This window comes from Tasmannia lanceolata, unplaced genomic scaffold, assembly GCF_043159265.1.
Source record: "Tasmannia lanceolata isolate RefF3 unplaced genomic scaffold, GAP_Taslan_0.1 ptg000020l, whole genome shotgun sequence".
In the NCBI taxonomy this organism is placed as follows: domain Eukaryota; kingdom Viridiplantae; phylum Streptophyta; class Magnoliopsida; order Canellales; family Winteraceae; genus Tasmannia; species Tasmannia lanceolata.
Window position 1 is genome coordinate 1,094,643 of NW_027518697.1, and position 13,857 is coordinate 1,108,499.

At 44.5% G+C, this 13,857-nt stretch overlaps 1 protein-coding gene across 1 annotated transcript; it reads right to left on the reverse strand.

The window, feature by feature from the left end:
- Positions 1 to 6,045: 6,045 nt before the first annotated feature.
- On the reverse strand, positions 6,046 to 11,452 carry LOC143855214 (uncharacterized). The gene is made up of 2 exons (XM_077365441.1): positions 11,274 to 11,452; positions 6,046 to 7,315 (listed from the first exon to the last, which is right to left on the reverse strand). The coding sequence occupies exon 2, from the start codon at positions 7,242 to 7,244 to the stop codon at positions 6,141 to 6,143; it is 1,104 nt and encodes a 367-aa protein (XP_077221556.1). The 5' UTR covers positions 7,245 to 7,315; positions 11,274 to 11,452; the 3' UTR covers positions 6,046 to 6,140.
- Positions 11,453 to 13,857: the final 2,405 nt, after the last annotated feature.

The window sequence follows — 13,857 nt, forward strand, 5'->3', positions numbered from 1 at the left end:
ACCCACTTGGTGAAGTAATCAATAGCAACGAGTATGTACTCGTGACCATTAGACGACTTGGGAGAAATCTTGCCAATGATGTCAATTCCCCATACCGAAAACGGCCAAGGAGAGGTAAGAGAATGCAATTCGGTGGGTGGTACATGGATGAGATTCGCATGTATCTGACATTTATAGCATCTCTTCACAAATGTGTGACAATCTGCTTCTAATGTCGGCCAATAATACCCCAGACGTAGGATCTTCCTTGCCAACATCTTCCCATTCATATGAGGCCCACACACCCCTTCATGAATATCTGCGAGAATTTCTTCTGCCTGATCTTCAGTGACACATAAGAGTTGAATTCCATCGAAAGACCGTCGATACAACTCTCCTCCACAAATGACGAAATTAGCTGCCAATCTCTGCAAAGTCCTTATTTCTTTACTCGACGCCTCATTGGGATGCCCCTGGCCTGAGATGTAGTTCTTTATGTCTGTATACCATGGCTTTCCATCGGGACATCTTGCAGCTATTTCTATAGCATCAACATATGCAGGAGCCCATTGCTCTTGAACCGTGATGGGCCTCATCTTCATATTGTGAGGTATGTCAATCATGGAAGCTAACGTTGCTAAGGCATCGGCGAATCTATTCTTCAACCTTGGCAAATAACTGAAAGTGACGCGTTGAAATTGCTTAGCGAGAATATCCAAGTATTCATGATATGGCAATAGCTTTTCTTCTTTGGTTCTCCACTCTCCTTGAGTTTGGCAAATGATTAGCTTCGAATCTCCATATACGTCAAGATTCTCTATGCCTAAGGCCAATGCAGCCTCAAGCCCAACAATGCATGCTTCATATTCTGCCATATTGTTGGTGCAATTGAATTGTAACTTAACGGCAACGGGGACATGCTCATTTCGAGGCGACACAAGCAATGCCCCTACTCCTTGTCCTGTTTGGTTTGCTGCTCCATCAAAATAGAGGGTCCAACCAGTTTCTGGATACTCATCTTCAACCATCATGATCTCTTCATCTGGGAACATCGGCTTGAAATGCTGACTTTCTTCTCGGGGTGCTTCCGCCAATTGTTCAGCAATGGCTCGGCCCTTTACTGATTTTTGGGTTACATGAGTGATGTCAAATTCAGACAACAATAATAACCATCTGGCAGTCCTGCCTGTCAAGGCTGGTTTTTCAAAGAGATACTTCAGAGGATCCATCCTCGACAAAAGCAGGACCTTATGTGATAAAAGGTAATGCCTGAGTCGCTGAGTGGCCCAAACCAAGGCTAAGCAGGTTTTTTCTAGGACAGTATACTTTTGTTCATACTCCAACATCTTCTTGCTAAGATAATACACAGCCTTTTCATGCTTGGTTTCTGGATCTTGCTGTGCTAACATACAACCCATTGTGGTTTCTGTTACTGACAAGTAAAGCAGCAATGGATGCCCCGGTATCACTGGTGCTACTATCGGTGGCTCAGACAAACTTTGCTTTATCTTTTCAAAGGCCTGCTGACATTCCTCTGTCCATTCTTTGGAAGAGTTCTTCTTTAAGAGCTTAAAGATAGGTTCACAAGTTGATGTCAGATGAGCGATGAATCGCCTTAGGAACTGTATCCTTCCTAGGAATCCCCGAATTTCCTTCTCGGTTCTAGGCGGTGGCATCTCCTGGATAGCCTTAATCTTCTGAGGATCTACCTCTATACCCCTTTGACTCACCATAAATCCAAGCAACTTACCGGAGGTAACCCCGAACACACACTTGCTAGGATTCAGGCGAAGCTGGTATTTGAGAATTCTTTCAAAGAACTTCTTAAGGTTCGGGATATGATCTTTCCTTTCCTTGGCTTTTACAATCATATCATCGACATAAACTTCGACTTCTCTATGTATCATGTCATGGAGCAAGGCTGTAGCTGCTCTTTGGTATGTCGCACCGGCATTCTTAAGACCAAATGGCATTACCCGATAGCAATATGTCCCCCATTGTGTAATGAACGAGGTCTTAGCCATGTCCTCGGGTGCCATCTTAATTTGATTGTAGCCCGAGAAACCATCCATAAAAGATAGTAATTCATGCCCGGCCGTATTGTCCACCAAGATATCGATATGTGGTAGAGGGAAATCATCTTTTGGACTTGCCTTGTTCAAATCCCTGAAATCTACACACATTCTCACCTTTCCATCTTTCTTCGGTACAGGTACTATATTTGCGAGCCATTCTGGATATTCCACCACTTGCAGAAATCCAGCATTCAACTGCTTAGTAACCTCTTCTTCTACTTTCAAGACCCACTCAGGCTTCATTCTCCTTAGCTTCTGCTTTTTAGGTTTAATCCCAGGCAATAAAGGTAGCTTGTGCTGAACAATGTCTTCGCTCAACCCGGGCATATCTTTGTAGGACCAGGCAAAAACTTCTTTATATTCCTTAAGTAGGTTTATTAATTCATCGCGCTCTTCAGAGGATAGAGTATTTCCAATTCGTATTTCCTGTATTAAATCTTCTGTTCCGATGTTTATAATTTCGATTTCATCTTTAAGAGGCTGGGCTCGGCGCTCCTCCTCTTGTTTGAGCATATGCTGCAATTCAAGGGGAGTTTCGTCGATCCCCCCTTCCTCATCTGAGGAGGGAGTGTTATCATTATTATTAAAGTCAGAAGCAAACACAGAGACATACTGAGAATCAGATTTCATTGAATTGAAAGAAGTTACATCATTATCATTGGACTCATCCTGAACAGGTTCAGGATTCACATAGTAAATAAACTCAGAAAATGACTCGCCTGGACTAGGCACTGACACTGATTCACTCGACTTGACTAGACTTGACTTAGCAATAAAATAAGATGGAAAAACATCAGAACTCCAGTTTGAAAGATTTTCTGTTGCAGGTGCAATCTGACTCTGAGGTTCAGTAAAGGTATCATTACTCTGAATAACTGCCACTAGCATATCTTCACAATCTGTCTCTTCTTGTTCTTCAGAATAGTAATCAACATCAGGCACATTTTCTTCAAACAAAGATTCCAGCACATCTGGCTCAAGGTAGACTAACCAGTCCTCAACAGTTTTCTCAACATAATATATCGGCGGTTCTGTTTCTGGGAGAGCAAGGCCACTGAATATTTCAAAACCGGGTATCATGATCTCTGTCACTGAGTCATACCATGGTTCAGAAAACCCATAGTATGGAAACGTCTCACCTTCTTTGATAAAATGACCATTCATTGATAAGGGATATGGAGCCATTAGGAGTACCCTTCCGGTGCGGCGGATTTCTTCCTTCAATTTCAACAATTTTTCCATGGCTTCCTCCTCCTCTTCAGTAGGTACATATCCAAGACCGAAAATTCCATGGTTTGCTTTGATTGGGCGCCAGTGAGATGCCTTGCTTGGATCACGGCCCAAATTCATACCAGGGAAGTAGTTCATTTTTCTCATCATCTTGGCCACCACAGAACTGATGGCGAACGGCAAACACAACTCCTCCCGAGAGGCATCCTTGTAAGAGATAACAGCAACCTCGAATGCGAAACCATTCAAGTTGTAGTCATCTGCTTTTGCAACTGGAAGGATCAAAGTTTCTCCTGTTATTTGCCCTATTTCTGGCTCTTCATCACCTCTGACAGTGAACAACTTCCCATCTTTAATGAACTTCAATTTTTGGTGAAGGGTTGAAGCGACAGCACCTTCCTTATGCAACCAGGGACGTCCTAGAAGCATATTGAACGAGGCTTTGATATCAATAACTTGAAACTCAACCTCAAATTCTTGACCGCCCATAACGATCTTGGTGGTGAGGACTCCGACCACATTTCTTCGGGTATTGTCATATGCGAGGATACCAAGGGTTGATTCGGCAAAATCAGTGGGACCGAAACCCAAGGTAATGGCAGTTCTTAATGGACACACATTCAACGCGGATCCGTTATCTACCAACACAGATGGTACTTTCTTGCCTCCACAAACAATAGTGACATGAAGAGCTCTAGCATGATTCCGACCTTGAGGAGGCAGCTCTTGATCTGAGAAACTAATGGCCCTGGTGGCCTGGGTTAGAGCAACAACTTCAGCCAGTTGCTCCGGAGATATCTCTGAGGATACCTGTGTTGTATTCAATTCTTTTAACACAGCCTCTCTGTGTTTCTTTGATGCAATCAATAATCCCCATACAGATATAACAGCCTGAGTTTTCTTTAACTGCTGCACAACTTCATCATCTGGATCTTTCACATATTGCGGCTCCTCTCCTCGAGCCAATGCCCCTGGATTTTCGACTCTCAATTCAACAGGTTTGAAAATTCTTCCGCCCCTTGTCACATGTCTGACTTCATCCAATTCAGGCTCATCATAAGTGATAATTTGAGGGACTTGTGGCTCATAGGTGATTACCAAGGGAGGTACAGACTCTCTTAGGTGTGATTCATCACAGAATATGATTTGGGGTTCAGAGATGGGTTCTAAGGCACATATGAGGGTAAGAGGGTCAAACTCAGGATCTCCTATGGTTATGGCATTAACGGCAGCAGGAGGATTTGCATGACCAGGTAATGGGTTTTGGGTGACATTGGGTCTTGGCTGGAATGCAATGACTTTCTCATCAATGAGTTTCTGGATTCTAAATTTCAAGGCAATGCAGTTGTCAGTAAGATGACCAGGACCTCTGTGGTACTCACAGTGTAGGTCAGCTCGCCAACTTGCAGGTAGAGGATTGGGGGGAGGCCGGATGGCAGGTAAGGTTATGCAACCTGAAGCAAGACACTGCTTAAGCACCTCTGAAGATGGAATGGGAAGAGGGGTAAATTCTACCCGGGTTTGTTGCCGAGGTGCGGTTGCGGTTTGAGCATAGTCCATTACTAAAGGTTCTTGGGACCTAGAGGATTGAGCATTGGAACGGAAAATACTATTGACTTGGGCTGGAGGGGACTTTTTGAAATCTCTGGGGTTTGGGTTGCTACGGTTGAATACACCTTGAGCCATAGCCTCCTCTATCTGGGTGCCAGCCACGATGAAGTGTTTGAAGTCTGGATAGTATTGCAAAGACATGTGATACTGGAGCTGGGGGGAAATATTTTTCATGATTATCTGGACTTGTTCTTCCTCAGACGGGCGCTCCATCATCTGAGCTGCTATTCTCCTCCATCTTTTCACAAAAATCAAAAAGGATTCCCTCAAGTCTTGCTTTGTTCTCTCTAAATCCTTTCTGGTGATTTCTGTCCCATCATCATATTTGAATTGCCTGATGAACTGCTCGCCGATATCCTTCCATGTCCTGTAACGAGTCTTGTCCAAGACCATGAACCATCTCCTCGCAACCTTGGTTAGGGAAACTGGGAACAATTGAGCCATTTGCTCAGAAGATAACCCTTGAGGCTGACACATGATGGTGAACATTTGCAAATGTGTGATTGGACAACCCACACCATCATATTTGTCGAAATCGGGCATTTGAAAATTGGCAGGAAGGCGAATTTCGGGAAATAAAGTAAGATCACTGGGATTGAAACCACCCTGGTCTTGAAACTGAATGTCTTGAACTTTCCTGGTAAGAGTCTCTAATTTCTCCATAACAGACTTATCAACCATGGACTGAGAAGGCCTACTGTGATTCTCGCTGTACTGCTCTTTTTCTAAGTCTTCTTCGACTTTATCAGGGATATTGATGAACACTGTTTGGGCAGGTGCTACTGGAGTAGCTGCTTGGCGCATAGGCCCTTTATCCTTGGACAACGACGGTCCCAACTTTTCAGAAAGCTGAGCCTTGATAACTCGGTTTTCTTCTTTGAGTTCTTGAAGCTGTTGGAGAATCAAGGTAAGAGTATCGGTAATAGCAGCGGGTGGAAGACCATCTTGGTTGTCTGCCATTGGTGAGGATGAGGACGGGAAAGAAGGAGATGCTGGGGTTCTTAGAGAAGGTGGCGGAGAAACAGATTTCCTCTCTAACCGCGAAGAGACCCGAACCCAAGGAGTATTAGGGTTAGCTATGATGTTTATTGCCCTGTAATATCCGAAAGACATATTTTAAAATCAGAGAGAAGAATAGACGATGATGCACACATAGACAAAGATAATGAAAGAGAATGATGGACTTTATTGATCAATCATTAAAATTTGAGTACATGGTTCAATCTTTCAAAGATAAACATGGAACTAAGCATTCTTTTTAGACTTCTTCTTCGGACGACAATCTTCCTCAACTGACTCCTTTAAAGGTTTGATGATTCTTGCATCCCAAGCAGATGAAACAGCTTTGACAATCTTGGGCTTGAGACCCTCAGGCGGATAGAAATGATGAAGGGGAGGCACAATGGATTGCTCCCTTCCATACTGACGCTGAATCCTGGCAGGAACATAAAAGGAAGTCTTTTTGAGACCAAGAAGGCGAACGTAGTTAGCTTCTCCGGTGTTGAAGACAGCTTCTTGGATTCCGGGAATTTGCCAATAAATCTGATCTTCTTGGCGAGAATTTAACCATTCAACCCAATCGCTTTTATGATCGAAAGAAACATCATGACGCCATTCACTGAAGGTGTATAACGTATGATCAAAATGGACAGGAGCTGCAATTTTTAGCTTGTGGCATAACCACACTTGAAGTAATGCAGGACATCCTGAGAAAGACCCAACGAAAGAGCGAATATAAGAGCTTGGACCTGAACTGGCACGAAGGTGAGCCATATCATCCAATCCATTGAAAGTTTCTGCAAGCATAGTAGGAATTGGATTGGCGCCACGATCCATTTGATCAACGAGGTCCAGAAGAACAGCTGACGCAAAGCGAGAAGGCTGGACAGTGAGGAACCTAGCAAAGGAGCAGAATCTCAAAGCGCGCCGTCGAGCTTTTTGAATATCAACAGCACCAATGTATCCAACAGGAGGGTAAATGTCAATCAGTCGCTGCATGGACACTTCTTGGCCTTTCATGAAAGAGTTCATGGATTCATCTGGATTATCCATCAAGCAAAGGAACAAAGGACGATAATCTGGAACACAGGATGGCTTCACTAGAGGGCCATCCACAGGATATTCCAATAAGGCACACCATTCTTCAAAGGTGGGACACATTTCTTGGTTGCCAAAACGGAAGACATGATGATCGGGATCCCAACACTCTGATGCGGCATAGAGTAATCCCCAATCGAGCTTGATGGTTGCCACGTAGCCGAAGAGATTTTTCTCTTGTTCACTTATGGCGTAGATATGGGATTCTCTTAATGTACCACGGATCCAATCAAGAATTGTACGAGTAGACATAGTGCCCGTAAGCCAAGAGAAGGGATATAAGAATGATCAGGATTACATGAACACGAGATTGGGATAAGTTCCTGCCAGTACAAGGAAAGTATGAATACATGATCGAATCACACGATAGAAGAATGAAAGGCATACGATCGAAAGATTAGATGAGATAGCATAAGATTGCTTTCAACGGATAGATCAAGAATGACTAATCCTATGAGATCTTTGGAAATGATAGGATTTATATCCTAACCCCTAAAGGAAATTTTTTTTTTAATCTCGCACATTTTAACAGTGTGACCTGAAGGCATCAACCCTAATCCTAATCAAGCGGAGTGGAGAGAGGATCTCGACTCATGACTTTGTTCGTGTACCTAGGACCGATCGTAGCCATTGGAAGATGGTCTACGGCCTAATCTAGACACAAATAGGCAGGATATCCTAAACTAGGCTCACACACGTGATGCACATGTGTTCGTATACTACATGCATGTGTGGGTTAATCTAGGGGTAAGGCCAAGAGTTCCCTTAGCGCGAATCCCTGTTCGATATACTGTACCAGTGTCCGGCGTATCAGTACGTGAACAAGAGATCCGTTTACGTACCATAATGGTACTAGGCTAAGGGTGGAATGCTTCTCTAGCACAGAGGCACCAGGTGATGAAATCCCAGTCAACCATGCTAGATAACACTCCGGGTTCCTAAAATAGGACGTGTGTGCACGTGAGATGCAGAGTTTAGATGCAAGTGATGTAAGTGTGTGCAATATGTTTGCGCAATCTATGATGCCTTCAGGTTTTGTTAGATTAAGTTTGAGTAAAGTGTGATGAGAAAATAAAACAAGACAAACTAATCTAACAAGTATAGAGTTTTTATGAGCCAATTAAATTAAATTCAAATGAATTATCTTTTGAAATTTTAATGAAGTTAGGTGGTCCCCAGCAGAGTCGCCAGACTGTGGTACCCTGATCCCGCGAGAGGGGTGTGGGGCGCGAGCCGCCGCGCTCTCTCTCTTGGTCTCTCGTATCCACGCGATTGGCGTGTGCATTTTAATTGTTGATTGTAATTCGTCTTTTATGTGAACTTGGGATTACTAAGGCAATCCGAATTCCACACGAAAGAGACTGACAGAGTCGCCACCTAGATGTGGGATCTAGGACCCATAATTAACCAGAAATCTAGACTCGCTACCTGGTTACGAGAATGGAAGGTATGGGGAGTTATCCACCACATGCACCATTCCTGCCCGATAATCGGTCTTCGATTCCAAAAGCTAACTCTTTTAAATTTATTTTAAATGGCTCATTCAACTCTATGTTAAAGTGCGAACTAAGTGACATGCATCCTAACATCTAATTTCAATGTGAATCCTAAATGTGTATCTTGATTTATTAATTTGTCTGGATTCAATCGAAGTGAAAGTTCTCATAAAATTCTAATTTCATGGAAAGTCCTAAGTGATTTGATTAAGCATTTACAAGAAAATTAATATACAAAACACCACAATTTGTTGTGGTGCCGACTCGCGGGTGGTATGCCGTCAGACATCCAAGCTGCCTACGTACCCAAGCCTCACTGGGATCAGAGTCGACGTAGTTCGGTGCACCTAAGCTAAGTTACATATGCCTAACTCAACTAAGACACCGACCTAGACGGGATTGACTGTTTCAACAGTTTTAGGAGAAGTTATTTAATTCAAGTTGAGGATTTTATTATCTTAGGATTTCATCTAAGATGCTATATGATTCTCATCTAAATGCAAATGGTCCCTTAGACTAATGCAGGTTTGCCTTACATCCTAGTTTACTAGGCTTGTCCTAGGGAAAGATTGGGTGACTAGTGTAACTAGACCTATGGCACGGTTGCTATACATAGCAAGCGTCCGTGATGAGGCTGGACTCCTAACTCTAGGACTCTCTAAAACTTAGGACACGACACGACACCGGTGTTCCTAAATTAGGCTCTAAGGGTCCTTACGACGGAAACCGTGATCCAACGGTTCCGAAAGACACAAGACAAATCGATTTAAATTCTCGAGGTTAGTGAAAAAAAAGATGGAAGAGATGATGAAATAGTGTGAGGGAATGAGAAAGATAGAGAAAGGTGCGACTGAACTTGGGAGTGCCAAATTGCCTACGTACCCCGCGATGGGGATCAAGCCACACGTAGTTCCGCTGGTGTGGTTGCTTGGATTTTGGAAAACAGGATTGGTATTTGGATCAGGAATCGGGTTTGTATTTGAGCATTGGACTTGAGATTCAGAAACATTGATTTAGCAATGGGATTTTGGAATTGGGAATTTGCATCAAAGAATTGAGCATATAGGAATCATCAAGGGTTTGAATTTTGGGAATTCAAAATGGGCGGGCTTATGAGATTCGGTCAAATGGATTCAGACATGCGACTCAGATTGTGTTGGGATATGACTTGGTTAGGCAAAAGGGAGGAAGTTCTATTAGGTGTAAAAGGGCATTAGTAGAATAGGGGAATGACTCGGTTGTGACATGGAAGGCCGCAACTTGGTCGAATGCGACTCGGTTGCATTGGGATGGGTTGATTAAGGAATTGGATTGAGTCAACTAAGGGGAGAGTCCAATCGGTTAAAGAGGTTGAGCATACTCGACTAGAGAGTTGGGTCAACTCGACTAGGGAGGTTGGCTAGAGTTGACTCAGTTGAGCTGGGTTGGGATCCCACTTGGATGGATTGTATTGGGGCGATTTGACTTAAGCTGCAGGTGGCCTGGCTGGGTTAGATTTAATGTAACCAGATTTATGGATAAATGGTTTGCCTCAGTGAGTGGACAAAGGTATGGCTTGGGTTGATGTGACTCGGTTGAGTTGTGCTAGGGTCAGGTTAGGTGGGGTTAATGGTTGAGTTGGATTGGATTGGGTTAAGGTCAAGTGCGGGTTGACTTGGCTTAGACTGGATTGGAACTGGTTGAGCGTGGATTGGGGTGCGGCTTGAGGTTTGGGTGGTTGGAGTATCTTAGGAACCAATAGGGCAAAGCGGCTCTTAAGGGGAATGAATTAATTGGGCCGAATGGGCCCGATGGCCGGGTTAACTGGGTTGGCCGGGTCTATTGTAGGGGTGTATGAGGGTACTGTTGGGTGGATGAATGAAAGGCATGTGGTGTATGATGTGTGGCTATGGTTATAGGGTTTAAGGCTTATGGGTATGGGTTTAGGTGTGGTTAATGGTTAGGTTGGATTGGGTTAATGGTTAGGGTCAAGTGAGTCGGGTCTAAGTTAGGAGCAAACCCGAGACTAGCCATGGTCTAACTAGGAGGAAGCAGGGTACAAACCAGGGTGCGGACCAGGGTGCACCAGGGTGCGAACCAGCAGGGAACCAGGGTGCGAACCAGCAGGGGAACCAGGGTGCAACCAGCAGGGAACCTGGGTGCAACCAGCAGCGAACCTGGGTGCAACCAGGGTCTAACCAGAGTGCGAACCAGCAGGGAACCAGGGTGCGAACCAGCAGGGGAACCAGGGTGCAACCAGCAGGGTACAAACCAGGGTGCGGACCAGGGTGCACCAGGGTGCGAACCAGCAGGGAACCAGGGTGCAACCCGCAGGGGAACCATGGTGCAACCAGCAGGGAACCTGGGTGCAACCAGCAGCGAACCTGGGTGCAACCAGGGTCTAACCAGAGTGCGAACCAGCAGGGAACCAGGGTGTGAACCAGTATCGAACCTGGGTGCAAACAGCAACGAACCTGGGTGCAACCAGGGTCTAACCAGAGTGCGAACCAGCAGGGAACCAGGGTGCGAACCAGTATCGAACCTGGGTGCAACCAGCAACGAACCTGGGTGCAACCAGGGTCTAACCAGAGGCTAACCAGGGGGAACCAGGGTGTGAACCATTAGGGAAAAATAAAAATGAAGATAAGATGGGTTAAGAGAAGAGGGAAACATGTATAACTTCAAAGTCTACCATCAAGAAGAATGAGTAAAGATTGATCCTAGATGCTTCCTAACATGGTTTTTCTTTTAAAGTAAAAGATATGCATGAAAACAGACCCTACATAGAATTGAAATAAATGCCTACCTCTTTGAAAACCCACTTTGTGTTTGATTTTTCTTTGATCTTAATTCCTTGAAGATGATTCCTTGCTTGATAATGACTGCTTTTGATATATATCACCCAACGTATCACCCGATCCGGCAAGGATGGCCGAACCCTTGAAGAGATGAGGGAGAGGGATGAATTTTCTAAGAGAGGGATTCTTTTTCTTCCCTTTCTTGGATGGTGGGATGAGAGGGTATTTATAGGAGAATGGGATAGGAGGTTAGGTGAGGTTAGGTGAGGTTAGGTAAGGTTAGGTGAGGTTAGGTAAGGTTAGGTGAGGTTAGGTGAGGTTTGGGTGGTTAGGATGAGAGGAGAGGTTAGGTGAGGTTAGGTGAGGTTTGGATGGTTAGGATGAGAGGAGAGGTTAGGTGGTTTTGGATGGTGAGACCCAGGTCAAGATCTGTCATTGATCTAACGATTTACGGAAATCGGGTCTCGGAATGGAATCAGGGTCCGGGCTATGAAGTGACCCTAGCTTATTTTGTCCCGATTGATGATCCGTAAAGTCAGATCAAGATATTAATGACCTAAAACATATAAATCAATGATAGAGGGGGTTCTCACATGGATTTAACACACTAAATTCACTAATCAGGGTATTTTTCAATTTTTCGGATCTAATCATCTCACCAGGTACATCTCTTTATCATTTTGTTTTTTTTCAAAAAATTTGAGGATGGATCAATATATTAGGTTATTGTTGGTTAAAGTAAAGCAAAATGTGGGTGTCTACAGTTTGATGGGATTTGGGATAGGAAAATGGTGGAGGATGGTGGCTGGTGGCGGTGACAGAGAAAAAGGAAGATGGAGGAGGAGGTGGCGGCTGGCAGTGGAGGTTGCTGGAAAACTATCGGCGGCTCCGGTGGGATGTGGGTTGGAAGAAGGGTGGCCGGTGGTGGTTGGCTCGATGGAGGTTGATGGTTGTGGACGGTGGTCGGAGGTGGCACGGCCGGAGGTGGAGGTTGCAGAGAAATGGGAAGATGGAGGAGGAGGTGGCGGCTGGATGAAGATGGGCTTTGGGTAACGGGTTTGAGGCCGGATTCCGGCAAGTTGCCGGAAACAATGAAGTCACAGATGGGGTTTGAGAGAAAAAAAAAATGGGTTGTAATGGTGGAGATGGGAGAGGCTGATAATGGTGAAGATGGGAGGGGATTTTCGGAGAGAAGAAGGAGTAAGGATGTGGGAGACAACAGTGGAAGTGGCCGGCCTCTCCCTCTCTTCCTTTCTCTGCGGCTGTTCTTGCGGCTGCCCTTTTCTCAAATGAGAGAAGACTCCCCTCTATTTAAGCCCTAATCGCTCCTCTTTAGAGAGGAAATGACGTTGCTACCCCTACTTTTTCCCATGGACAGCCCCCCCTGGTATATGAATTTATGACCATTCTTTTACCCTATAGGGGGTGTCTAGATAAGGAAAAGGGGGGACAAATTTGTTTTTTACTCTTAGGGACCGGTATTGGCACACCCCTACCAAGATGGTGCACCCCTCCTTTGCCTAAATAAAAAAAAAAAACAAGAAAGAAATGACATCAGTACAATCATTTCTTGGTGATCGCACTAAACTCATCTTGCCTTTTCTCAACTCCTTTGTCCATTTTCTTTGAAGATTTGCAGAGACGCACTCAGAAACAACAAGCATTCAAAGGTTGCACAATTAAGTCTCGGAACTCGAAAATTTAGGGGGGCGGGACAGTACCAAAGCTCCGGGATATTTGGTAAATTTCATAAATTTCGGGGAATCATTTGGGCTTGCACAGGTTTCGACAATAATCTGGAAATGAAGATTTGTCGGGGTCTTTTGCATTTTGGGTTCGGCTCTTCAATTTTTGAAGTTGAAGTGCGGGTTTAGGACATCAGGGAATTATTTTTGAGATCCAAGGGTTCAGGAACTTTACTCGATTTCAGGATTTTTATTCGATTTTGGGAATTAGGGTCTGGTCAAAATGGGGTGTCTACAGATGCCCCTCTTTGGCAGAGGGCGCTTGTCGCACGAATGCCAAAGCTGAAGAGACAACATATTTTGATCGGCCCAAGATTTCAAATGAAAAGATACAAAAGGGATTGGATTTTTTTATTGAATGGCAATTTGGACCTTGAACAATCAGGCGGAACCCACACGCACTAAAAATGAGGTTGGGATAATCAGGCGGAACCTTCACGCCTTGAAAATAGAATTTTTTAGTTAGGTGGAACATTCACACGCTAATCACAGGGAAGCTTGGTTATGCGGAACCCTCACGCAGTAACAAGCAATGAAAATTTGTTATGTGGAACCCTCACACAGTAACAAAAGGTGGGATTTTAATTAGGCGGAACCCTCACGCACTAATCAAAGGGGAAAGCGTTGTTATGCGGACCCTCACGCAGTAACAAGCGACGGAAATTTGTTATGTGGAACCCTCACACAGTAACAAAAGGTGAAATTTTAATTAGGCGGAACCCTCACGCACTAATCAAAGGGGAAAGCGTTGTTATGCGGACCCTCACGCAGTAACAAGCGACGGAAATTTGTTATGTGGAACCCTCACACAGTAACAAAAGGTGGAATTTTAGTTAGGCGGAACCCT